The 25,328-nt window shown below is 45.1% G+C and overlaps 2 protein-coding genes across 2 annotated transcripts; both read right to left on the bottom strand.

Moving 5' to 3' along the window:
• Positions 1 to 854: 854 nt before the first annotated feature.
• On the bottom strand, positions 855 to 6,586 carry LOC135458668 (keratin, type I cytoskeletal 17-like). Its single transcript, XM_064733935.1, has 8 exons — positions 5,906 to 6,586; positions 5,106 to 5,188; positions 4,507 to 4,663; positions 3,757 to 3,918; positions 3,278 to 3,403; positions 2,835 to 3,061; positions 1,539 to 1,894; positions 855 to 1,086 (listed from the first exon to the last, which is right to left on the bottom strand). Exons 1-8 carry the CDS (start codon positions 6,584 to 6,586, stop codon positions 1,061 to 1,063), a joined length of 1,818 nt encoding a protein of 605 aa, XP_064590005.1. The 3' UTR covers positions 855 to 1,060.
• Positions 6,587 to 12,826: 6,240 nt separating this feature from the next.
• On the bottom strand, positions 12,827 to 18,269 carry LOC135458328 (keratin, type I cytoskeletal 9-like). Its single transcript, XM_064733392.1, has 10 exons — positions 17,682 to 18,269; positions 17,510 to 17,592; positions 16,875 to 17,031; positions 16,305 to 16,466; positions 15,898 to 16,027; positions 14,966 to 15,188; positions 14,603 to 14,661; positions 14,291 to 14,542; positions 13,744 to 13,845; positions 12,827 to 12,852 (listed from the first exon to the last, which is right to left on the bottom strand). Exons 1-10 carry the CDS (start codon positions 18,267 to 18,269, stop codon positions 12,827 to 12,829), a joined length of 1,782 nt encoding a protein of 593 aa, XP_064589462.1.
• Positions 18,270 to 25,328: the final 7,059 nt, after the last annotated feature.

Genomic DNA, 25,328 nt, shown 5'->3' with positions numbered 1-25,328 from the left:
CAGTGCTGCTCCCCTTGTGTGGAACTCACATTTTGTTTCACTCTCAACTCAGCCCCAGAGGCCTCTCCCTTGTGTGCAGCCCTGCACCTGCAGCTCTGCCTGCAAGGCTGTGTGCAGGTGAGATGCACCCTCCCCTCGGGCAGCCTCACTGGAATTTTGGCCCCTCAGCTGCTGGGATACACTGGTAGCTATTACAGAAGTGAACATTCCAGGCTCTTTTACATGTACTAAATTTATCAGAGGTTAAAGGTAATTGCTGTCAATATCAACATTTTGTGGAAATGAACTTTGTAAAGTTCCTGTGAATTATATTTCTCTTTCACTTATCATTTCAAAACAAGATCCCTTATCTGTGCATTTCCAGGTTAAACCAAGGAGTACCCATCAAGGTTTTGTGAATTGAAACATTGGTTTCATTTTATAACCACAGCTCTGTAATCATTAGTGTTCCTTTGTGGACACTCATGTGCTCACCATTAGAGTCATTGAGCACTGAGGTTCTGCAGCCTTTTAAGGTTGATATTCATCTGTTGGGTCTCAGAACTCAGCTCCCAAGAATATCTGACACATTATTAAAAAAAACGCACAGCCCAAGAAGATTCTGATCTGCCCCTACTGCTCAGAATTTGTGTTTTAACTCTAAATTTTGTTATCAACTACTGGAGTGTATCATCAGCCTCTCTACCTGGAGGTGTGTCTTGGCATGACTTTGTGTTTTCTAAGTGTTTACACCTACAGAAGGAAAGAAAAACCTCATACAGCATTCTGGTTGCATCAGACAGAAATTAAATTTTATTAGAGACATTTTCCTGATTCAGAGCAACCTGAGTACCAAACAGGTTGAATCTGTAAAGCAGCAGTTTGAGCGCCAATAACCAAAGCTGCAGAGCTTTGTGGGCAGAAGCAGCACAGAGCATGCAGGGCAGGGGGAGAGGTGGCATCTGCACCTCCCAGGAACTGTTCAGAGCATCATCTTTCCTTGGGAGTGTGGGGAATGCAGCGGATTTGGGCCAGTTTCGTTTTGAAAGGTCTTGTGCTGGAGGATCCTTGATGTAAATTCTTAGTCAAAAGATTTTCTTCCATATCCTGTTTAGAGACAAAACAAGCATGAACTTCATCAGGCCTGGCACTGAATGTCTGAGACACCAGCATCCCCAGGCATTAGGATTATGTGGGAGTGGCCATAAGCATTCCAAAAGCTAAAAGGAAAACTCCAGCATGGCACAAAGGCTGCAGGATTTATGAGAGTCTGCAAAGAATGAGACAGATGGAAAAAAAACCAGCTGAGGTTAAACTACAAGACAAGCTGATATCACCTACAGAATGGAATAGAAATGGACTGTGTGCTCTGGAAGTGGCGTTGATCCTTTGCACACAATGAGGAAAGAATTGTTAGTAACAGTAAATCTAATACTTCCCAGAAATTTTAGTTTATCCTCAGTACTGTTTGCCTCTGGAAGAGTATGTTGGTATAAATTAGTGCATAAATTAGTCAGGATGTGACTGAGAGAACACTATGCCCACACCAGAGTTCTCACCTTGGCTTTCGCCGCCACTCCTGCAGGACTGGGACTGGGAAGATGAAGAGTAGGAGTGGGAGCTGCTGATGCCTCCTGAGGTTCTTCCTCCTCCTCCTCCTCCAATGCATCCGCCACCGCTTCCTCCTCCCATTCCTCCACTTCCTCCTCCCATTCCTCCTCCACCACTTCCTCCTCCAATTCCTCCTCCACAACTTCCTCCTCCCATTCCTCCTCCCATTCCGCTGCTGCCACCTCCATATCCACCACTCATGCCACCACCTCCTCCTCTTCCTCCTCCAGAATAACCACCACCTCCAATTCTACCACCTCCCATGCCTCCTCCCATGCCTCCTCCCATTCCTCCTGCTGGGATTCTGCAAAGAGAGAAAAAGAGGGGAAAAAATTAATTAATCAACAGCACTTTGCCATCCAAAAGCCATTGAGCTGCATCTGCTGCCCAGGAGCCAGCACCTGTCTGGGCCATACTGCTGGTTAGAGCCCAGCACTGCACAGCAAAACAACTGCAGTGCCAAAAATTATCCCCTCTGTCAACTTCAACTTGAATGCAAGAGCTTTTGCTTTTCCTACATTCTGCCTAGGGATTCCTTGCAGTACACATTTACAACATGTTGCCTTTATAGTTTTACAGAATATTTACAATTGCTTAACAAACAGAACTAGGCTCTCTTACATGGGTTTCCTTGTCCAGCCCCAAACTGGTACTTCAGAATTAACGTCATGGACGTATTTTATGAAAAATCCTTTTGCTAGGATCTTTTTCTCCTGAGAAGCTGAGAGGCCTCAGAAATGAAACATAAACAATAATTATCTGCTGCTGTGGAATGCAACAGGTGCATCTTTGATTGGTCTCATGTGGTTGTTTTTAATTAATGGCCAATCAAAGTCCAATTGTCTTGGACTCTCTTGTCAGTCAAAATATTTTATTGTCATTCCATTCCATTCCTTTCCTTGCTAGCCTTCTGATGAAATCCTTTCTTCTATTCTTTTAGCATAGTTTTAGTATATAATTTTCTTTTAATATACTATATATCATAAAATAATAAATCAGCCTTCTGGAGTCAAGATTCTCATCTCTTCCCTTGTTGGGGTTGCCTGCAAATTCAACAAATTTCTGCATTACTTTTTCTTCACTTGAGTTACATTCTGACAGAATGAACTATCTCACACCTGGGAGGCCATTGGCCAAGACAGCTCCATCAGCTTCATTTCAGTACAAAATCTCTTTTGCAAATCTCCCCTGTTACATTTCCTGCTGGTGACTGACCAGCAGCTGGGTGTTCTATCAGTACGTACACAAGGTCCTGCTGTCCCTCCTCCAGGAGTGCCCGGTACTGCTGGATCTCCTGCTCCAGGCGGGTCTTGATGCCCAGCAGCATCTTGTACTCCTCGTTCTGGCTCTCCATCTCACAGCGGATGCTGGCCAGCTCCTCCTCCACGGGCCCGATCATGCTCTGGATCTGCTGCAGCTGCATGTTGTAACGACGTTCTGTGTCATCCAGGTTGGACTGCAGAGAGTCTATCTGCAAAGGGAAAACAAGATGCAGTGGTTATGGGAATGTGGTGGTTTTAATTTATTTTTGTGGGAAAAGAGATCTTCACAAATGCTCAGAAAAAAAGGGTATCATTGAGGGCAAGAAATCCAATATCCCATTCTCCTTGGATGGATTACTTTCTGGCTGTAGCTCTTCTTCTCACATACAGACTGTGTCACAGGTAAAGCAAATGCCTTTCCTTACCATGCTGATCTGTGACTGCAGCTCAATTTCCAGACTCTGATATTCACGCCTCAGCTCAGAGATCTGCTGGTTGCTTGATTGTATCTCCTGGCCACTGGTGTGGACTTGTTGATTAACTTCTTCCATCTGAAAAATTGACATCCAAAATTGAGGCATTTTTTATCATTAGAAAACACTGTGGGGTTATCATAAAAGCATCAGGAAATCAATTAATAATAATAAAGATTCCATGCAGACTGTTTATTTCCCACAAGCCACTCTGCCAACACCCTGGTAATTCACTGGCTGCTGGAACACAGAGGCTCTACGTGTTTTACCACATAACTAATATTCCAGTACTGACCTGTTGTAAGAAACTGCCTAAAGTAATTGAAAGTTATTGTCCCTTAAATAACACATAATAAATTGCCTTTCACCAGCTGTAAACAGGTCCAGTACTTTGTGAAGGATTTAATTAGCCAAGCCTGCCTGTGCTTTACCTTGGTTTCATACCAGCTCTCCACCTCCTTCCGGTTGTTCTCAATGAGCCTCTCGTACTCAACGCGCATTTCATTCAATTTTTCCATTAAGTTAATGCCAGGAGTAGCATTGACCTCCACATTGACATCTCCACCAGACTGGCCTTGCAGTCCTCTCATTTCCTGAAAAAAAATCACAAAAACCCCATGAGGTTCTCAAAGGGTGAAGGTAAGGAGGAATGGCATCAGTTCAGATAAAGGGAAGGAAAAAGACATGGATCCTCACACAAAAGGATTCCATCAAAAAGGCCTTTCCTGCCCTGGCCATGGAACAATTCTGATATTCCCAAGGTTCCAGTGCTCACAGCCAGGCACTGCATGCATGGTGACCCTGGCACTGCCTCCACAGGGTTGTAAGGAATTCTATGCAGTGGGAATCTTTTCTTCTCAGTGGGAAATCTCATTGAAGAAAGTAAAAATGCTTTCTTTTGACTCCTCCATATAGTCTATCCAATTTTCCTTCCATGAGTTCAGCAGCAAACTGTAGTTTGTACTGAAAGCCATTCATCCCCCTGGTTTCACGTGTTGACCTGGTGTCTCATGACACCAGCTGTGGGCAGCTATGCCCTCTGCACACTCCTCAACATCAAAGCTGGCTTGTGTCATGTTGGGTGATCAAAACCAGTGGGCAAAACCTGGTTGCTGGTGGTGGAAAATGCAAGGGGAAATTCATTGAGTTGCCTTTAATTATTGAAGTGTGAAGAAACTTACCTCTTCATGGTTCTTCTTCAGGAAGATCAGTTCCTCCTTCAGGGACTCAAACTGTGTCTCCAAGTCAGATCTGGACAGAGTCAGTTGATCCAAAAGTGGGCGTAATCCATTGATATCACTTGCCACACTCTGGTGGAGGGTGTATTCAGTCTCATACCTGAATGACAAACAAGAAAGAGAGTAAAAGTGCTGCCAGACCTCTTTGTTCGGTATCTCAGTTATGGACAGTTCCCATTTACATCTCTAGTCAATTCTTCAAAGAAAGGACCCCATTCTCTTTCTATCTCCAATAGCTGTGTTTGATTTCAGTCCAGTTTCTCTCTGTGAGATTTATACCATGAGGATTATGCTGATAAATCTACATGCAAGGATGGAGAAACTTAGAATGGAGTCCCTCAAATGTATCTCTTTAAGAACTTGTCTAGAGAAAAATAATAATGAAAACCCAAAGCAATCCTTCTCAGAATGCTTTTCCCAACAATTCTCTATCCTGTGATTGTAGCCAAAAGTCTCCAGCTTCCACAAAGATTAATTGGCAATAGAAACTAGAGGGGATAAAGGAAGGCAAAGTGGATGGAACCAGGAAGGGAGTGGCTCACTTCAGTCTGAAGTCATCCACAGTCATCCTGGTGTTGTCCATGTCAAGAAGCATCCTGTTAAGGTCCACATTGGCACCAACAATCTGAAATGGAGAGGCAGGTGTTATTCAGTCAGTTGTCTTTTCAGTCTGATGTCAGAGACAAGAAACACCCGTGCACAAACACCTTGCAGAAGGGATTTATGGCAATGTCAAGCCTTCAAGCCTCAATAGAGCTGCAGGAGCTATTGAGAGAGATGAGTTTATTGCTTCCAGATAAAAGAAAGTACCTTTACTGTTAAATATCCATTAAAAATACCTTCTTGGAAAGAATAACTAAATTAACTCCCCATATTCAATAAAGAAAAAACCCAACCAACAACAAACAGCGAGAAAGCAGAATTTCCATTACTTTTGAGAACAGCCATGTTCACACAAGAGATGCATGACTGTTAAATGGCTGAGGGCTGGAGTGAGACTAGCTGCACATACTGGCTCATCCTGTATATTCACAAAAACATCCAATCAATATGGCAATAATAGCACAACAAGGATGAAGTCTGCTGTTAAGAGTGAAGAACGAGTGAGCAGCATTGAAGGGAGCATGGCACAGGCCGTGTGATGGGCACTGGTGCTGATCTGCCACTGCACCCAGCAATGCTCCCTGCACCAAATACACGACAGCAGCTGGTCCCCACACCACTCTGCTTCCTGACTAAAGCCCAGGAAGGGGAATATCACCCCAAACGGGGGCCTTGTGCTGCATGAGGAAAGCACCATTCCAATAACTACCTGTTCTACGTTAATCAAAGTACCTCATACCTGGTTTTGCAGCTCTTCAATTGTCCTGTAGTATTGGCTGTAATCCTTGCTCTGAGAGGGAGCCTGGCTTTTGTACCACTCCCTGATCAGCTGCTCAAGCTGGGAGTTTTCCTCCTCCAAGCGCCGCACTTTATCCATGTAGGACGCCAGGCGATCATTGAGGTTCTGCATGGTCAGCTTCTCATTTGTGGAGAGCAAGCCAGAATCCTCCCCAAAGCCCATGCCACCAAAACTGCCTCCTCCATAGCTGCCACCACCACCAAAGCCACCACTACCCCCAAAGCCACTGAATCCACCACCTCCATAACCACCTCCCATTCCCCCAAAACTACCCCCTCCTGATCCAAGTCCTCCTCCCATGCTTCCACAGCTCATTCCTCCTCCATAACTGCCACCACTCATTCTGCCCCCATAGCTACTGCGGCTGATCCTGCCGCAGCTGCCGCTGCTAAAGCCTCCCCCATAGCTGCTCCTGGAGCCTCCTCCACCAAAGCTTCTCCCAGAGAAGCCCCCGCTGCCTCCAGAAGAGGTGTATTTTCTTGAGGACATCGAGGAGTATCCACCAGACCTACCCCCTCCACCACCTCCACCACTGCATCTTCCACCACCGCCACCACCACCACCTCCTCCTCCACTGCTAATTCTGATGGTACTGCTCGAAGATTTGGTGCCACAGCTCATGGTGACAGCAGGCAAGAGTGAAACCGCAACCCCAAATTTAGCTGCAGAACCTGATAAGCTTCAGGACTGCAAGTGTTCATCCCCAGCTCTCTGTATTTATACATTTGACACTGGGTGTCACCATCAGGGTGTTTCCTTCTCCCAGGGCATTTACCAAACTTCTTGTTTGTGCCAAGAATAATTTGCTGAACAGTATTTTTGTGCAGATATCTCAGGCAATCCAGCCCACAACTGGGCTTCTGAGGCTTGGTTAAGGTTGAACATCTCACTTTTTTTGAGTGACATATTCTTTTCATTTAGAAGTTTCTGGAATAGGTAATTCCTCTGCTAAGGTTTTGTAGCTGCCATTGCTAAAGATTGTTGTTTGTTCTCTTTCGTTCTTTTCAACTTTGTGCATTTCAGATTTTCTACACAGCTTATGTTCCATTTCTCACCATACGTGGTAGTGCAAGAGTTTTATTAATAGGATTGTGTGACTTGTCTGTGAAGATCGTACTCATGTATCCCTGCCAGCACTTAGAGAACATCTTATTTAATAGGAACAGGCTATTTCAAACAATGCAGAGGGACTCTTGTTTAAAAATCAAGATCCCTCCTTTGTAAAGAAAGTGCTAGGGCAGCTCACAACCAGCCAAGTCCTAGAATTCAAAAAGAAAAATAATCCTGAACTCTTTTCATCAAAGCACTGTTGATCTAAAATGAATGAAGATCAAGGAGGTGTTAATTGTATTATAAAGTCATTTGTATCCCAATTAGAAGCTCTTTTATTTCAGACAATGATTTAAAAACTAGTGTGTGGGAAGACTTTTTATCATTTAATATAAAGCAGTTCACTCTATTGTTAATGTGTCATATATTGTAGGTGATAAAGTAATTATATCTACTGTTCTTAAAGCAAAGATCCTTGAGATTAAAATAGCATATTGAGAGAAAAGCTGAAAGACTTTTTACACAAATCAGTAGAAATCAGACTGTTGAGACACAAAAGAAACGACCCCACACTTCAGTGTTGCCCTGATCCCCAGATCCCTGATCCTGGATGGAAGAGTTTCCATCCTCACTAGGTTGGATACCAAAGCCAAGTGTCTGAAAGCAGATGTGCAAATAGCAGCACAACACCAGCATTTGTGTCTTGCTATAGATGGACCCAGTTTGCCCAGGAGAACGTGCACAGCTTCCCAGTGACAGTTTTGTTGTTTCTGAAATGTCTTCATAGCCTGCCCTCCTCTCTGTGGGGTTATGGAGCCTTTAATGACTGTAGGGAGTTATAAAATGTACCAATCTCCCTGAACCTCAGGAGCAGAGGGCTTGCCCAAGGATCTGCCATTTGTGCTCTGCTCTCCTTCTCCCAGCCAAGACCTCCTGGAGATGACAATGCAGCACAGTCCTTGCTTTCCAAAGGCTGCCTTGGTGGGATGTTGATTGTAAATTCAGGATTATTTAACATTTCCTGACCGCATCCTTTGTCCTGCCACATCTCTGCCAGCATTGCTCTATTGCTGCTTGTGCAATTGCTTTCAAAACCTCCTGATTTTATCTTGCTATTTGATCTCTCAATGGCTGAAGGGTGATGAAAGATTCCGAGCACTTTGGTGATGGAATAATTTCTCCTGATTCTCAGCTGTAGGCTGGTAGTGACACCTCAGCAGCATAAACAGTTTCTGGCCTTTAGCACAGTCTGTTATTGGTGCAGAAAGAGGGAGTTTGCCACAGGCAAAATGGTTTTTCTTTTTTTGTGCTGTTTTGGCTCTGGGTCTAGGTAATGCTGCTTTGTTCAGTGGGACCCTTTGTCACAAACTCTGCTGTGGTGAGTAAAATTGATTCTCATGTTCAAATTCCCATCATTGATTCCAGGGATATGCCTTGGACATGATTTTCACAGCCAAGAAAGAATATCTGCGAGCTTGTTAGTGATAGCAAATGCAAAATTCCCCAGAATGATTAAAGAAAGAGTAAAAAATTTGCCAAAATAACATCTTAATCTGTTTATTTATCTTCTGACAACCCACATTATTTCCTATTTTACTTACTGTGTCTTTTTCCATATGTAACTATTCACAGCAGGGATTTGTCCGTATGTAAGAGTTCTTCTGATAAAGGCAAGTCTTATTGCAAGCTTGGAAAATACTTTAAAAAATAAGAACAATGAAAGGAAAGATTCAAACCACTAAGTGGGGAGAACTTCCACTCACCCTGACATTTCATTTTAGCTTTGTACTGTTACCACTCTTTGTATGTAAAAGAGGATCATACATCACAGATTTTGCCTATAGATCTAAGGTAATTTTTAAGTCACATGCGTGTAGGGTGCTCCTGTTTTGTCTTTAGCACTGCTGCTATTTCATTTTTGTTAGTAGTTCCACCTTGGTGTGGAACACCTTGGTTTACAGGAACCCTGCTGGCCATGAGGCTGGGCCATATTCCTGTGTATTCCTGGAGCTGAGAACTGCCCTTGGCATGTTTGGTTTCTGTCACAGTCACTGTGTGTCTCTCCGGAGCAGGACGCTGAAGTGCCTCAAAAATACAGGTGAACTATGAATACTTCATCCTCCTGTAAAGTTGCACACACTGAATTCCCTCCTGGCTGATTTTTAAACACTTTTTGATTATTAAATATTTGACTGTGCAAATACTTCTAAACCAGAGAAGATCTGTTCTGTGGACAGAATGAATTTTTGATTTCTGAGCTCATTAGAAGGGCCTTTAAAGAATTTGTTCTCTGATGCTTTTCACTAATATATTATATGGATGATGTAATTTATGGAATTACCCAAAAATGAACCATCAGGTTTAGGACCATCTCTCCTCTCTTTCCCCTGTGTGATGCACAGTGGAATGTTGTGAGTGCACAGCCTCTGCTCAGGCTCAGCCCAGCCGTGTTCCTTCACTCTCACTCTGTTATTGTTCTCCTTTTAATCAGGTCTCTGTGATCCATATCAAAGTGACTTCCAACCACCAGAGTGCTGACAAACCCTGGGAGCAGCCCATGCTGCAGAGCTGGGAGATTCTCCAACAGGCTGGAGCTGCTGCATTCCAAACAGACCTGGGGAAAATGTGTTCTCCCTTTGGTACCTGTGTGCTGAAAAATAGAAACATTTCCCCTTAATTCAATGTCATTCTGCTGCCTCAGGCAGCTACCAGAGTTTCTTTTCTTCTGTTTAATGACCTCTTCCCATCATTCTTACCAGAAATTTTTATAAGAGAGGGTCTGTTTTCACCTCAGAGACGGTGCTCACTCCTCATTCCTGCTTCAGCTCAGAATATTCTAGTGAAATCACTGTTGTTTCTGAAGAAATTTAAATTAGACCCAGCAAAGCAAACAGGAACCCCTAAGGCAGCAGTGGGCTTGTTTGTGAAGTTGAAAACTTCCAGCACTCTCCCAGGACAACCTTTTGTGTAGGATAACCTGGACCCTCCATGCAAGGAGGCTGATGGGAAGAACAGATCCTAAAAATACACACGTAGGATTTACACACTCAGGGACAGCCCAGGTGGGCTCTGCCTGTCCCCTGTGACACGAGGTACCTGCTGTCCTCATTCTGCAGCCCACAAAGATGGCCTGGGGAGCATTTGGCAACTAACAGGGCTGACAATCAGTGCTCAACAAAAGAGACATCAGCACAATATACACACAGGCAATTTGGAAATGACATCTGTGCTTTCAAATGGACACATGGATGGTTTGGGAGCTCTGAAGCCAAACACAGGAGTGTGTGCACATTGCTTTTTGCCTAAGGTTGCTCTGAAGGTCTTGTCCCAACACGTACCACAATTATCTTCTCAGAGCACTAATAGGAGCACCAGATAAGTATCCGAATTGCAACACTTTGTGCTCATAAAATTAAAGCTTATTATGCTGATTAATGACTGCATGCAAATAAAAAGTGCAAAGCTCTCCTCACTCCTCAGTATTGCTGCTGCCCCACTTTGAGCCTCCCCAAGCTTTGACACCTGACACTACAATGTTTGTATTTTTTACTCCTGCTTTGCAATGGTTTGAGTTTTCCAGCTCTGTTTCGTCCATGTAAGCCTGTTTTCTCAGTAAGCAAGTGCCAGTGATAACCCAGGAGAAGATTTTGTAATCCAAAATGTAAAAAGGAAAGAATGTTTAAAACTGCCTTTTCTTCTGGGGTCTGGTAAGAAACCATCTCATTTTAGTCTCCTTTTTGTCTGTAATGAGTGCTAATGCCATGATTAAGTAAGGAGTTTTGTCAGTTTTTTGGTGGTTTGTCTTTATTTTGTCCCATACCACAGCATTCAATAAATCATATTATGAAGCCGATTTACACTGTAGAAGATGCAAACTCATTAAATGTATAAACAGTATTAAAACATCTTGTTAAGAAAGCCACAGATTTTAGATAAGGAAAAGACAGTACAATCAATGCAAAAGTAGTAGTAGTAGTAGTAGTAGTATATTATTTATCCTTATGGCTCAGAAGTTGTTACTGATTATAACATATCAAAATAAGCATTTAAATCAGCAGCAGAAGTGCATGAGTATTGCAACATGCTGCACCCAGGAACGTGTCTGTGCTCAGCACTGGGTTCTCAGCCCCTGCTCTCCCTCACTGCCCTTCCCACGCTCCAAATCCCAGGTTCTGCTTTGCTCCTCCAGGGGTCAGTTCAGGAGAATTTCTTCTGCAGGGTTAAATGCAGAGATGCCTGATAACCAGCAGTAAAATGCTAAAATTGTATTTTTGGAAAGGACAGGAGCAAGAGGTGTCAGGGGTAACACAGTGGCAGAGAGCAGGGAAGTCCAGCATGGACAGGCTGCTCCTCTGAGTAAATCATATCCAAACACCCCAACAGCCTCCTGGGTGTCAGTGTGAAGCCAGAGAACTGTAAATCACCATGGGACATCCAGGAAGCAGGCCCTGAGCAGCAACATTTTTGAGGTTAACTTGGCAGGCTCCTAGGGGAGGTGTGAGAAGCAGGGCTCCTGGATTGGGTATATTCCTTAATTTGGGTTGTAAATTGAGTACCCTGAACAGACAGGTCTGAGAAATAGCTGGCACCACCTGCCAGAGGTGGAAAATGAGCAGAGCAATTGGAGACAGTAGGCTCAGAGGACAGGTAGCAAAACAGAGACTAGTGTGGTGGGATGCTGCAAGGGGTTAAAAATGAAAAGGTGATTTTGCAACAGCTGGGAGTTGAGGGTATCCTGACAAACAATCCCCACCATTGCTGTGCTGTCAGGCCAGGTGCATCAGCACATGCCTGTGTGTGCAGAAGTCCTTCATGCAGGTGAGCTGGTTCCTCCAGCCCCTAGAGGGACACTGGTCAGGGGAAGAAAAAAATCAGATTTTTTTTTTTGTTTTCCAATAGTAATTCATGGCTGAGAGCCCAGCATAAGGCAACACTGTGAATCACTGGCACAGATCTGCCTGGAACTCAGGAGTTTGGGATTCCTGTTCCCACGGTCTCCCACTCAGTCTGGCTTTCCCAACATTCTCCCATGAGTGATGCCTTCCTCAGAGGGAAAATACAAACCTCATGGTTGTAAAACAGAGAGAAAGGCTCATAGAGTGATTGTTCTATTTGGGCTTAAGCAGGTGAGGGGAGAGGTGTGCAGGAGAAAGGATGAATCTGTGAGCAGGTGTTGTGTAAAATACAACATAATATACAAATATACGTAGTATACTAATAACCCTCTGGGTTATTTTCAAGTGAAATTCCCAACAGAGCTCATATTTTCAAGAAGGTTTATAGGGAATAGTCAGTTCCTTAAACCCACCCTCTTGTCCCTGATGGAAATCAATAGCAGAAGGGTTTTGACTGAGCATTGTTCCTGGCAGTGCAGACTGCAAAGCTTTGCCTGGTGAGTGGTGAATATGTCACTGAAAACTTTGTGTCTTATGGGTAATCTGATACATCATTGTGTATTCCACAGGTAGATCTTGATATTTATAACTGATTCAAACAAAAATCTCTGCTAGACACAGCTTTGTGGTTGCATCAGAGAGAAGCAAAGATTTATTAGCATTTATTCCACAGGAGCACCAATCACAGTGGAGATTAACTCAGGTAACAGTGATTTGGAGCAGAAACACAGATGGAGGAAGCAGACAGGACATGCAGAGAGCTCTGAAGAGCCCCTGGAGTGAGCAGAGTTGAGTAAGTTGGACAAGAGTTCACTCCTGCTCGTGGCAGGGGACGTTCAGCCTTGCTCAGTGGAGTCTTGCTTGGTCCAAAGGCCTCACTGGGAGGTTGTGCAGTGGAAGATGCTGGTCTTGCTCATTACTCCTCAACCTTTCTAAAACTCCCTGTTGGAAGATGGAGAGAAGCAAGAATTTCTTTGAAGAATTCAGCATTTTTAACCTTATGTTAATTTTTAAGTATCACCTGTGCAGTTCTCAATGCATCAGGGTTGTTCCCAGCCTTCTGGAAAGATCCAGACAGTGCCAGACCTGAGTTTGTACAGTGTGTGTGCAGATTTAGCAATTAACTACCTGGATCTGCTTCTGTTCTCAGCCATGGCAGTGCAAATCACTTAAAATTAGTGTGGCTGCAGCACTACAAACCAAATACAGGTGAACTTAGAACCTGCATTTGTGTGTGTACAGATGTAGATTTGTATAAGTTAAAGAGAGATGGCACATAATATGCTTTAATCTTGCCTACCAAGCATTATATATATACCAAGCATTAATTTAATATTAATATATAACACTCCACTGCCCTGGAGTGTTGCAGGGCAGAGGGGATGTTTCATCAGAGGAATAACTTTTTGCAGAGGAGTTTGCAAAGCCTATGTAGGATTTTTTTAAAAAACTAGACCTCATCTACACCAAATCTTACCAAATAATCTTCCTCATGACACAAAATGCTCCTGAATTCACTGCCTTGTTTTCAGCATCAGAAGTGTCTGTACAGGGTTCCTGCTGTTTGCACTGATGGCTTCAGGCCCTTTGGGTGAGAGCCAGCTCTCATGTCATGACTGACTGTCAGTCTGCAGTGGAAACTGTGTCTGGGACAGACCCTGACTGAACCTGGTCATTATAAGGAGTAAATGCAAACCTCAAAGCAGGACCATTTTCTGTCTTTTCATTAAAAATCAAAAATGGAATTGAATATTTCTAAAAATGACATCTTTCTGCTCGTTTTCACCACTTTCAGGCTTTTGGCTGAGGTGCTGCCTGGACCTGGACCCTTACCCCGTCTCATCTGTTTTATGGCTTCAGACACTTCCTCCATGGTTGCTCCTCTCTCCAATGTTTTATTTCCTTCCAGGCAGAGCTTCATGTTTTCAACACTTCCTGGAACCAGAGCCAGGAAGTCAGATATGGATCAGACCCTTTGGTCATTCTCCATCATTTGCTGCTTCAGTATTTTGCAGCCCATGACACTTTAAAATGTTTTGAATGTTCCAATTATTCTATTCTGCTTTAAATAACCCCTGCTTAATGCCAGTCACATTTCTAACTTCTGACTTTCCTAATTCCCTGCATACTTTGGATTTGGCACTATTTTTCCTTTTCCCCTCCATTTCCTCTTTTCACCCATCCTCTGACACAACTCTTCGTGCCATCCTTCGTGCTGCTCATGTTGATTTATCACTAAGAATAAATGTCACAGTGGCCTTAAAACAAGACTGGGGAAAAAAATAGCAAAAATATTTCCAGGAAGGAAGCTGTTAGATCCTTTCCTGCTATTCAGAGAGAATTGTGGATTGCAGGATGTGTTTTTTAATTCCATTTTTACCTGGGCTTTCACAAGAGTCGCCAGGCTGGGACTGGGAAGATGAAGAGCGGGAGAGGCAGGATTTACCCCCTCCTCCTCCTCCTCCACTGCCACCTCCTCCACCTGAAGTTTTACCACAGGTTCCACCTCCTGAACTTCCTCCTCCACTCCCTCCTCCTCCGCTTTCAGAAGAGGGAGATCTTCCATAGGATCCTCCGGTTTTTCCTCCGCTGCTTCCTCCACCTGAGGACCAACAGCTTCTTCCTCCATGACCTCCTCCTCCTGAAGATCCACTACTTCCTCCATGACCTCCTCCTCCTGAAGATCCACTACTTCCTCCATGACCTCCTCCTCCTCCTGAAGATCCACCACCAGCTCCTCCCTGGGAAGTGCTGTAAGGAGGAAGGGGTGTGTTATTTCTTTCTTACCTTTCATTTTCCCAAATAATGGCATCTCCTGATGTGCCATCACTTCCTGATGGTACTTAGGGGAAGAAATGGCAAATTACAATTCTAAACACTTTTGTACAAGTACAGCTTTGCATGCTCCAGCTAAGATTTAGATTCCATGTGAATTCTTGTGCTTGTAGTAAATATATTGATGATTAATCCCTTGCACCAATTCCTAATACAAACATTGCTGCTGTCCTCTTTCCCTGATGGCATCGATAGAAAGTTAATTAACTGCTGTCTGTACCTAATGCCCTGCTGCCCCTCATGCAGCAGTGCCCTGTACTGCTGGATCTCCTGCTCCAGGCGGGTCTTGATGCCCAGCAGCATCTTGTACTCCTCGTTCTGGCTCTCCATCTCACAGCGGATGCTGGCCAGCTCCTCCTCCAGGGGCCCGATCATGCTCTGGATCTGCTGCAGCTGCATGTTGTAACGGCGTTCTGTGTCTTCCAGGTTGGACTGCAGAGAGTCTATCTGCAAAGGGAAAACAAGATGCAGTGGTTATGGGAATGGGGCAGGATTAGATCATTCTCATGCCAAACATGAGAAAAGTCCCACATGGTGTCATATAGTATTTGCAGGCAAACCCAGTGAGGGGAGAGAAATGATGCATCTGACTCCATCTTATCAGAAGGCTAATTAATTATTATATTTATTAAATTTATTCTATTTATTATATTAGTCTATACTATATTTTATAATATAGAATAGACTAATATTATAAATAATAGAATATTTATTATATTATTCTCTAATATATTACATTATATTACGTTACATCTAAGCTGAATCTGCCAAGCACTCACTCTGCACACACTGCACAGAATCTTGTGACTGTCAGGGACAGTCCTGACACACACACACACACACCTGGCCCTGACAGGCCAAGGAAACAAAACACCATCATTGTGGGTAAACAATCTCCACATTGTGTTCTACTTTTGTACAAACACAGGCACAGCAAATGATAATAATTGTTTTTCCTTTCTCTGACGTTCAGAGAATGCAAAAAAAGAAAATATTCTTGGGGACAATTGTGCCTTGCTTTTCCCTGTGAAGAGAAATGTGGCTACAGGGTCAGGTGTGCCAAGGATGCTCACTGGCTGTCACAGCTGGCATCCTGGCATTCCAGCAGCTCCTGAGCTCTTTGCTCACCAGGGGATGAAGAGCAGTCGTTACCTACCTGACTGATCTGCGACTGCAGCTCAATTTCCAGGCTCTGAAATTCACGTCTCAGCACAGAGATCTGTTGGTTGCTTGATTCTATTTCCTGGCTACTTGAGTGGACTTGTTGACTCACTTCTTCCATCTGAAAAATGAATGTAGGGAATTGCAGCTTCTGAGTTTTACTTACAGTGCCAACATGGCAGTTTATCATGGGACCATCTGGAACACAACAATTTGCAGAAGGGGCACTGATAGAATGGGGCTGTTAAACTTGCTTGTGTGGCTCTGCCAGAGCAATTCAAGCCCACTTGTGATTTACTTCATATTGACCAAAGGGACTCTACTGTTATTTTGTAAAATCAATGGATGTTGTGTCATTCCTTTACAGGAAGTTCTTACCAAGAACTGTCACCATTTACCTTGCTTTCATACCACTTCTCAACCTCTGCACGGTTTTTCTGAATAATAGCTTCGTATTCTTGCCTCATCTCATTCAGTTTTTTCAGCAGATCCTCTCCTGGAGCAGTGTTTATCTCCACATTCACATCCCCATTGGACTGGGACTGCAGCTGTTTCATTTCCTGCAGAGAAAACCCAGGCCCAAGGACAATGAACACAAATGGAGCATTTCAACAACATATACATATATGACGGTAATTCTTACCCAAGAATTCATAACTGTTCACTCTTTAGTGAGGGTACAATATGTTTGAAATCTTTTGTCCTCCCACTAAAACAGCTGTGTGTGCCTGGGAGCAGGAACTCCCATACATATATGTATGTATGTATGTATATATGTATATGCATATATTTTATATATATTTTTTGAGGGTTTGTGTTGCAGTTATTTAGCCTTGACTTTCCAGTCCTTGCTTGTTGAGGGGTCTGAGCTCAGGGGCACCCTGGAGCAGCCTGGCTGTGCCCCTTGGTCAGTGTTGGATGTCAGATTCCCACATCTCCAGTGTCCATTTCAAGGAGCTGGCTCTTACCTCCTCATGGTTCTTCTTGAGGTCGATGATCTCCTCCTTCAGAGACTCAAACTGCATTTCCAGGTCGGACTTGGCCAGGGTCAGGTTGTCCAGCATGGGCCTCAGGCTGTTGAGGTCGCCCTCCACGTTCTGCCGGAGCCCACTCTCCATCTCATACCTGTGCCAGGGACAGGCACAGAGGTCAGCCATTTAATTAATAATATTACTTAGTAACATGAAGTTATTATTCTTTATACTAAATAAATGCAAAGTTTAATATTAATATCAAACTTTAGTATTAAAATGTGTTCTGTGGTCTCTTTCATCCTCTCTTCTTACTACAACTTTTTGCAGATTCCATCTATCTGGTTAACCTGGCTTTCAATGACAGATAATCCCAATTTTTATTTTCTTAAAGATAAAACTTTTTGTAAGCTCTGGCTCTGCAGCCATAGGCACCATACCCATCAAAGACCACTCTAGGAATACTGAAAAATTTGAAGCTTCACAAATTACTTCAGTTGTGCTGCCATGGAAGCAGGAGAAAGTCAAGTCCCTGTGGATTGATATTTGTTTATGGAATGAATCTATGAAGCTAAGTTCAGGAAAGCAGGAGGAAGGAAGTCAGTGCCTGTAAAAGAGCAATATATATTTACTTTATTCTAAAGTCTTCTGCAGTCATCTTTGTGTTATCCAGCTCCAAAAGTACCTTGTGGGTTTCCACAGCTGCAGCCACGATCTAGAAGAGACACAAAATGTTAGGAAAACATTTCCTGTGAATCCCTCAGTCTGTCAGTGCTTCAAGTTCTCTGGCAAAGAGCATCCTACCTGCTTTTGCAGTTCTTCAATTTTTTCATAATAGTGGCTGTAGTCCTTTGGGCCAATAGGACCTTGCTTCTGGTACCACTCCCTGATTAACTGTTCAAGGTGAGCATTTTCCTTTTCCAAATTCCTGACTGTCTCCATGTAGGAAGCCAGGCGTTCATTGAGGCTCTGCATGGTCAGCTTCTCATCGTAGGAGAGAATTCCCACATTCCCTCCCTGAAAGCCACCACTGCCAAAGCTGCCCCCACTGAAAGCAGCCCCCCCTCCAGCAAAGCCCCCAAAGCCACTCCCGGACCTGAAGCCCGTTGCCATGCTGCTGTGGCCCATTCCCCCTCCATAGCATGCACCCCCCAGTCTCCCTGCACAGCTGCTGCTGCTCATTCCTCCTCCATAGCTGCTGCGCCTGCCATAGCCACTGCCTCCACCACAGCTGCTCCTGGAGCTTCCTCCACCACAGCTGCTGCCAGAAAACCTGCCACCACCACTGCTCCTGGAGGTGACTGTCCTCGAGGAGGAGGAGTGAGAGCTGCCCCCTCCACCGCTGCTGCCCCGCAGGCAGCTCTTGAGGGGCTGCTTGGAGCCACAGCTCATTGTGGCAGCAGCAAAGAACTCAGGTGAAAAGTCAAAGCTGGTCCTACAGTTGTTCTGGAATCATAGCTCCAAGTTCCAGCCAGCCTCCTCTGCATTTATACCTGAGACAGTGGGTGTCACCGTGGAAGGGAGTACCCGCTTTCCATGTGTGGTTACAAGCCTTAATTTGCCAAAGGGAGATGCTTGGCAGTGACAGGAAGCTTAACCCTTCCTCTAAGTGTTTGTGACCATTTGTTTATTACCACAAAACATGTAATTTCTGTTGGGTGGCTCTGAATTAGGGAGATCTCTGTTGAGATCTAGTGCATGGGCTGACAGTCACCCGAAACAAATTCATCCCACTCACCTCGTCCTGGTCACAGCCCTCCCAGCACAACACCACACTGCCACAGTACAGGACAGCAATGGATGTTCTCATCTCTCTTCTAATCCTCAGATATTTGTCAAGGAATTCTGGCTGATTTTTTTATAGCTAACTGAGATTTTCATAGGTTTATCATTATCCTATGCTGTATGCTCCTTATTTGCAATCCTTTATTACCTTTGGAAAGCCCACTGCAGGATGCACGTTGTAGGTACACAGAACCACTCTGACTTATTTGTAATACCTCATAAAAACTCAGTGAATAATGGCAAATATCACATGGCAGCAATTATTTCAATCACACCTCTATAATTGTGTTTTATAAATAACAAATTAATTATGAAAAATGGTATCACAACAACTGCAGAACTGCTCTGTGTCAGGCTGAGGGAAGGAAGTGTGGCAAGCTGTGGCAGGGAGAAACCCTTCCTTGGACCAAGTGCAGGTACAGGATGGTTGAGAGACCTGGTCCCTCCTGACAAGGCTGGGAGTGTCATTGGTCATGTTCCTGAAGGGGATGCAGAATTTTATCAGGATGTTTTCCCTATGCAGCACAAATACAATACTTGGAGGAGAAAGGTAAAATTCCTGGTTTGGGGATTAAGTCAATAAACTACATCAAGCTAGCATTTTTCCTTCAGATTTGGTTTCCATTCACAGACACAGCATTACCAAAAGTAGGAAATATCTGCTGTCTTCCATTTTCTTCTTTTAAGATTGTATCTTAGCCCAGTGCAGTGGACAGTTCAGCTGTACATCTGCCCTGTGAGCTCTCACAGCACCCTGAGCCTCAGACATTTCTCCCCTGGGTACCTCTCACCCCTCTCCTCCCACCCAGGTACCTGATCCTTAGCAAATCCCAGTCTGTTACCTTGTAGGTGGAGCTGTGACACCCAATTTCCTCTATTGATTTGGGATATTATTGTTTTCTCACTCAGCCTTTGTGGTGGTGCTTGTTGCTAATTAAGTTTTGTTTGTTACAGCAACTGTTTATGGAAACAGCTTTTGGCAGAGGCCCCTCCCAGCACACCCTGGCCCACGCAGAGGACATGCCTCACGTTCCACCTGCTGCTCCACTTCATCTCTGAAACATCTGAGGGAGCAGGGCCTCCCCTGCATTCTGGAAATTTCAATGGTTCACCTCAGCACTCAGTGGAGTCTGGGGGATCATTTTCTCCACTGAGAAATCCTTTTCTCCCAAAGGGAATGAAATTCTCTTGTATACTCACAGCTATTTTGGCTCAAGAAGCACTTGGGTTATGTCCCATTTAACTGATACAGAGACATGGGAACAAATCCATGTTGTTCTGTATAATTCTGCAGAAAGGGTTTGTTTGTTGGTTTGGGTTTTTTTTTTTTACCTCTATTACTTTACCTTTATTACATCTTCTGTATCAGTCATTCCTTTTAGGAAAACCAATATTCCTGTCTTCCCTTAACAAAAGAACATTTTTGGATGGTTTGAATATCGGTGAGGATGCTTGTGTGCAATTTCATAACTTCATTTTTAATACATGAGAGGAAGATTTCTTGCCATTTTCCCCCTAGAACCTGTGCAAGCAATGTGCTTCAAGAGTGAAACTTAGCTTCTTAAAACTGAAGAAGCCTGACAGATCCATCATGTCTGGAAATCCTGGCCAGGATCAGAGATAGAAGTTACAGTTCCTGAAAGGAATGTTTTATTTCAGAGCTGTTGTAAGATGGAAGCTGGTTTATGAGCTGGTAATTTTCTCTGCAGTTCTGTCTCAGAGTATTGTCTAGGCCCTTGCAACACACTGAGCTTCCTGGTGATCTTAGATAATGTTTCCAGCAAAATCCAGAGATGCTGCTGAAGTGCAGCTGGAGGGTTGGGAAACCTTCACATAAAAATGATTGCAATAAACTTCAGGAAGGATCCCCAGCAGTCCCTGTGAAATGGGAGAGTGAAATCTTACAGAATCTGGGGCTGGTGCTGCTCACTGCAGCAGAGCCAGAAACTGGGATGGGAGGATGGAGAGTTCGGGGGATGTGGATGTGGAGGAGGAGAAGGAGGAGGAGGCAGATGGCTCCACAGTTGTTTCAATGAGGCCTCTCCCTTTGCCTGTGATGAAACAATTACAAACTCTGTCCAAAGGGGAGGATGGACTATTTAAGCCTGAGCTCCTGCCCAAAGGGGAGGATGGACTATTTAAGCCTGAGCTGCTCACCCAGCACCGGCAGGAATTCATCAGCATTTCAATGCCCGGGTTCTCTTGTGCTCTGCACAGCCCAGATTGGCTGAAGCAGAGGCTGCAGGAGAATTTTTTCCTTTGGCAGTGTGGCAGCAGGAAGGGGCTGGGGCTGTGGCTGAGCACACACCAGCTCCTCTCAGCCCCCAGGACCACCTTCCCCAGCTCCACACCCTCCCCACACTGTTGTATTTGGGAGAAACCACCGAGGCTGCTGAGCACATTTGTGGGGTCACAACTGGACTGTTGTCCCCCTTTTTGGTGCTTCATTGGGATCCTTTTCCATCCTTCCTGCTTCTGGTCAGGTCTTGTTGGAAAATTCAGTTCTTGTATGCTGCTACACAGAGAAAAACTATGAAATATTTACCTGGGGAATATGACTCATTCTCATAATTATATGTTATAAAATAATTCCCATTATATGATCATCAGGCAGTTTTATTATCACCAGGTAATCCCATAGGATTTCTCCATAATAGAAAAGAAAGCCAGGCTGTGCAGTGTGACTGTGTTTGAGGATGAACATCATTCTTGTTTGTACTCTGCTCTTCATTCCAGTGAGCTCCAGCTGCCTGACACATAGCATTAAGCTGTTCTCTTCCCCATTAAAATTTAAATGATGAGAATCTTTTTCTTATCCAATAAAAAGCTAGATGTTTGAAAATGGAAAAATCTGATTTAGATCAGCTGTAATGTATTAGAGCTCAATCACATTTATTCTTTCAATAGTGGATTAACTGAGAGTTCTAAGCAAAAAGTAATTCCTACCCAACAATTCATAATTGCTCACTCTGTAGTGAGGGTACAATGTGTTTGGAATCTTTTGTCCCCCCACTAACACAGCTGTGGGTGCCTGGCAACAGTTCCATCCAGAAATATTTGAGGTTGAAAATGCTCGGTTCCAACAATTTCCCGTGAAAAGTGTGATTTTCTATAAATGTGTTTTCATAATTAGAAATAATTCTGTCAAAAGATGGTGCCTCATACTTCTCCAGGCATGGGGCTCCTAACCAGAGCGCTTGGGTTTGTTCCCACAACCCAAAGCACACAGTATTGTTTTAGATCTCAGTGATATTCTGTGAAAATCATCTGCAAGTGGTGGCTTTGGCAGTGCTGGGTGAAGGACTAGACTCGAGGATCTTAGAAGGATTTTCCAACCTAAATAATCCTGTGATTCCCTTATGCCAAAAAAATATTTAGGCTCTTTGTAAGTGAAGGGTTTTAAAATATCTGTTTTGAAGTGAGAAAGTCCCGCCTCTCCTGAACTATTCTGCAAGACAGGGTGTAATCTTGGTGTCCACCCACACCCCAAGGTGTGTGGTCACAGGGAACATCCCTGGAATCTGTCCTGTTGTGTCCAATGGTCCCAATGCAGCACGTTCAGCCACTGCTCAGTTAAAGCTGGGCTTGGCATGGACAGGTGACCTGCTGCCCTCTGGGAAGGGCAGTGGGAGAGTCCAGTGCAGCCAACATCCCTCCTTTAGGAAAAGCATCATTCCTGCCCACATTCTGCCTGATCTGTTACTCATTCCCTATTGCAGAGCCGAGCAGTGATGAAACATTAAAGAGCACCTTCAAAAGCTCCACCACCCAACAGAGAGATGGTGGTTGTGATAGGAGCAGTAATTAGGTGAGTCAGAGCTGTAAGAGACTTTCAGAGCACAAACCCTTTGGTTTGGAGCTGCTTCATTGTGGGTCCAAACAGCCCCTGGCCCAGCTCTCTCTCTGGGGTCTCAGCTGCAAGACCCTCAATTAGCAAAGCGTCATTACAGCACATTTACAACCCGTGAGGAGACCCTGCCTTTCACTGTGCTCCCACTAACGACACAATGCAAAATACTCCGGTGCAGTTTGGAAAACAAACAGGTATTAACAAACTGGTGAGCGAGTTTCAGTCTGCGCCCATCCCGCCCACCCCCGCACGGGAGCACACCTGGGATGTGCGGGAGGCAGGGGGACACCTGCGCCGTCCCTGCAGTGCCACACAAAACCGGGACACCTGCGCCGTCCCTCCAGTCCCACACACAAAATCAGGACACCTGCGCCGTCTCTGCAGTCCCACACACAAAACCGGGACACCTGCACTCTCCCTGCAGTCCCACACAAAACCGGGACACCTGCGCCCTCCCTGCAGTCCCACACAAAACCGGGAAACCTGCAGTCCCACACAAAACCGGGTCACAGCAGCCTCGTGAGAGTGTGACCATTGAATTCCGGCGGGGTTGGAGCAGGATGCCAGGGCTGTGTTTGGGGCACTGGGGTGTCCCCAGCACATCCCCCTCGGCTGGGAGGGGACCAGCCGAGCCCCCAGCGCTGCCTCTGCCGCAGGAGCCGAGTGCCCTCTAGAGAGCACCAGCAGCGCAGGTCATTCATCCTGCATCTCCAGAAAATCCAAATATCCCGTGTGCTGACACGTACAATGTGTCGGGATCCCTCGGCATGGTGAGCTCGGTGGCACAAAGGGAGCGCTGCCCACCTGGGGGGCTGGACAGGGCTGAAATTGCTGCAGATCGTGGATCAATGCATTTTTATATCATTTTAATCACATATAATTGTACTTCTGTTGGATAGGCTAACAGCAACTACTTCCACTTAGCCACAGTCGGGATTAGCCCTTATTTAATTTAGCGTCTCTGGGCCCCTTAGGAAAATGTAAGCTCGGCTTCAAGCAGTCTCGGACCTTGGTCTCAGGTTACAGTGTTTGCCCACTGGGGCAGAGCAGGGACCGGACAGGCTGGGGAGAGGACAGGGCTCGGCACCAGGACGCTGACAGGTCAGCGTTTCCTTGGCATCTGCCAGCTGGGAACAGCTGACACCTGATGGAGAGAGCTGGGAAGTGCCAGGATTTCCCAGGCACTTTCTCCATTTGCATGTTTTTCAACGCAAGAAGCATTTGCAGTCAAGATTACTAATTATTCCAGCTTCTGTTAATATTTTTTTTTTTTTTGGTGACTTTAAATACAGAAATACAGTGTTAATGGCAAACCTCTGCTTCAGACTCGGTCCAAACTGGACACTTTTTGGATTGCCTAGTTTTGCCCTGTATTCTCAGGCATGCTCAGTGTCTCTGGGGAAAACAAATAAAATAAAACCAACCCAGTATAGGTATTTTAAATTTCTCTTTCCTCTGGGAAAAACAACCAAACCCAACCCAGTGTAAATATTTTCACAGGTTCTTCAGTTTGGTATTTCATTCTGTGGTACAAGAGGGGCAGTGCCGATGGAGCAGAAGGTGAAAAGTCAGATGCCAAATTCCCAGGATTTTAGTTTCGATGAGCATCTGCCTCTCGCTCACGGAGGATCTGATTCACGCTGTTCTGCTGGGAGGAGCGAGCAGCAGCTCCGGGGCGTTGTTCAAGGGAGAAATCCGAGTTTGGGAAGAGCAGGGGGAGACCCTGGCTCAGCCCAGGAAGATGCAGCCCTGCCGGCAGGATCCCTGGTTCTTTCCCCGTCGGGATGAGCATCTCCGGTCGGGAGCGCCTCCCGGCCGCCAGGGATCACTCTTGTCCCTTCTCCGCTTCCTCACTGCAGAAATTCCGCCCTCCCTCTGCCGCTTTCTGCTCCCGGCTTATTCCGGCCACAGCAGACTCAGAAATGCTCCTTTACACGCGTGTGGCACAGTCAGGAGCGCGACTTGGGGAAATAAATTTACCTTTATGTTTCAAATGTTTTTTAATTTCTCAACAAAGGAGTGCAAAATATTCCATAGGTGTTTAGGTGTGAGAAATCTTTGTAGCAGGTCACATAAGGTACAAAACCAGCTTATGGCTTCCAGGCCATCAGCTCTTTCTGTCCTGTGGGTGTCTCTGCACAGCTGTGGAAGTCCAACCACCCCTTGGCTGTCAGAAGGGCAGAGGAGCTGAGGATATCTGCTGCCCTGCTGGCAGGGACACTGTCCCCTCCCCGGGCAGTGGTTTGACACAGAGGAGGTGAGGCTGCTCTGCCCAGGAGCATCCCCCTGCTTGGACATGCCCACACTGCACGAGTGTGGGGACAGGCAGGGCCAGAAGACACCTGGTGAGATGTGTGTGGCAGATATCGTGCTCCCCAGCACCAGCACATCTCCCGGTTTAACACCTGACACATCTGGAGATGTGCACCAGAGATGGCTGCTCAGGTGGTACCTGTGTGTGGATACACACCTGCCTGAGCCTTGGGGATTTCTGTCACTGTTCTTTCTCTGACTCCTCCTGTGTCACACAGGAATGGGCAACGTCTGCCTCAGGCTGTGACAACAGGGAGGAGCTGGACAGGTCAGCGAGGCCCCTCTCTCCTGCTGGCAAAGCAGCTTTGTTCCCAGTGCAGGATGATCCTGACTGGTTTAGGTGCCCCTTGCTCATGGATCAGCAGCTGGTGTTCAAAAGGAACTCAGTTTCAGACACAGGTTCTTGATTGCATTAGGCAGAAGCAAAGTTTTATTAGAAACATTTTTCACCAGCAGGTGCATAAGTGACCTGACTAGCTCAGGTAACTTCTAGAGGTTACAGC

The sequence above is a fragment of the Zonotrichia leucophrys genome, chromosome 27 (genome assembly GCF_028769735.1).
Source record: "Zonotrichia leucophrys gambelii isolate GWCS_2022_RI chromosome 27, RI_Zleu_2.0, whole genome shotgun sequence".
NCBI lineage: Eukaryota > Metazoa > Chordata > Aves > Passeriformes > Passerellidae > Zonotrichia > Zonotrichia leucophrys.
This window is presented reverse-complemented; position numbering and strand designations above follow the sequence as displayed.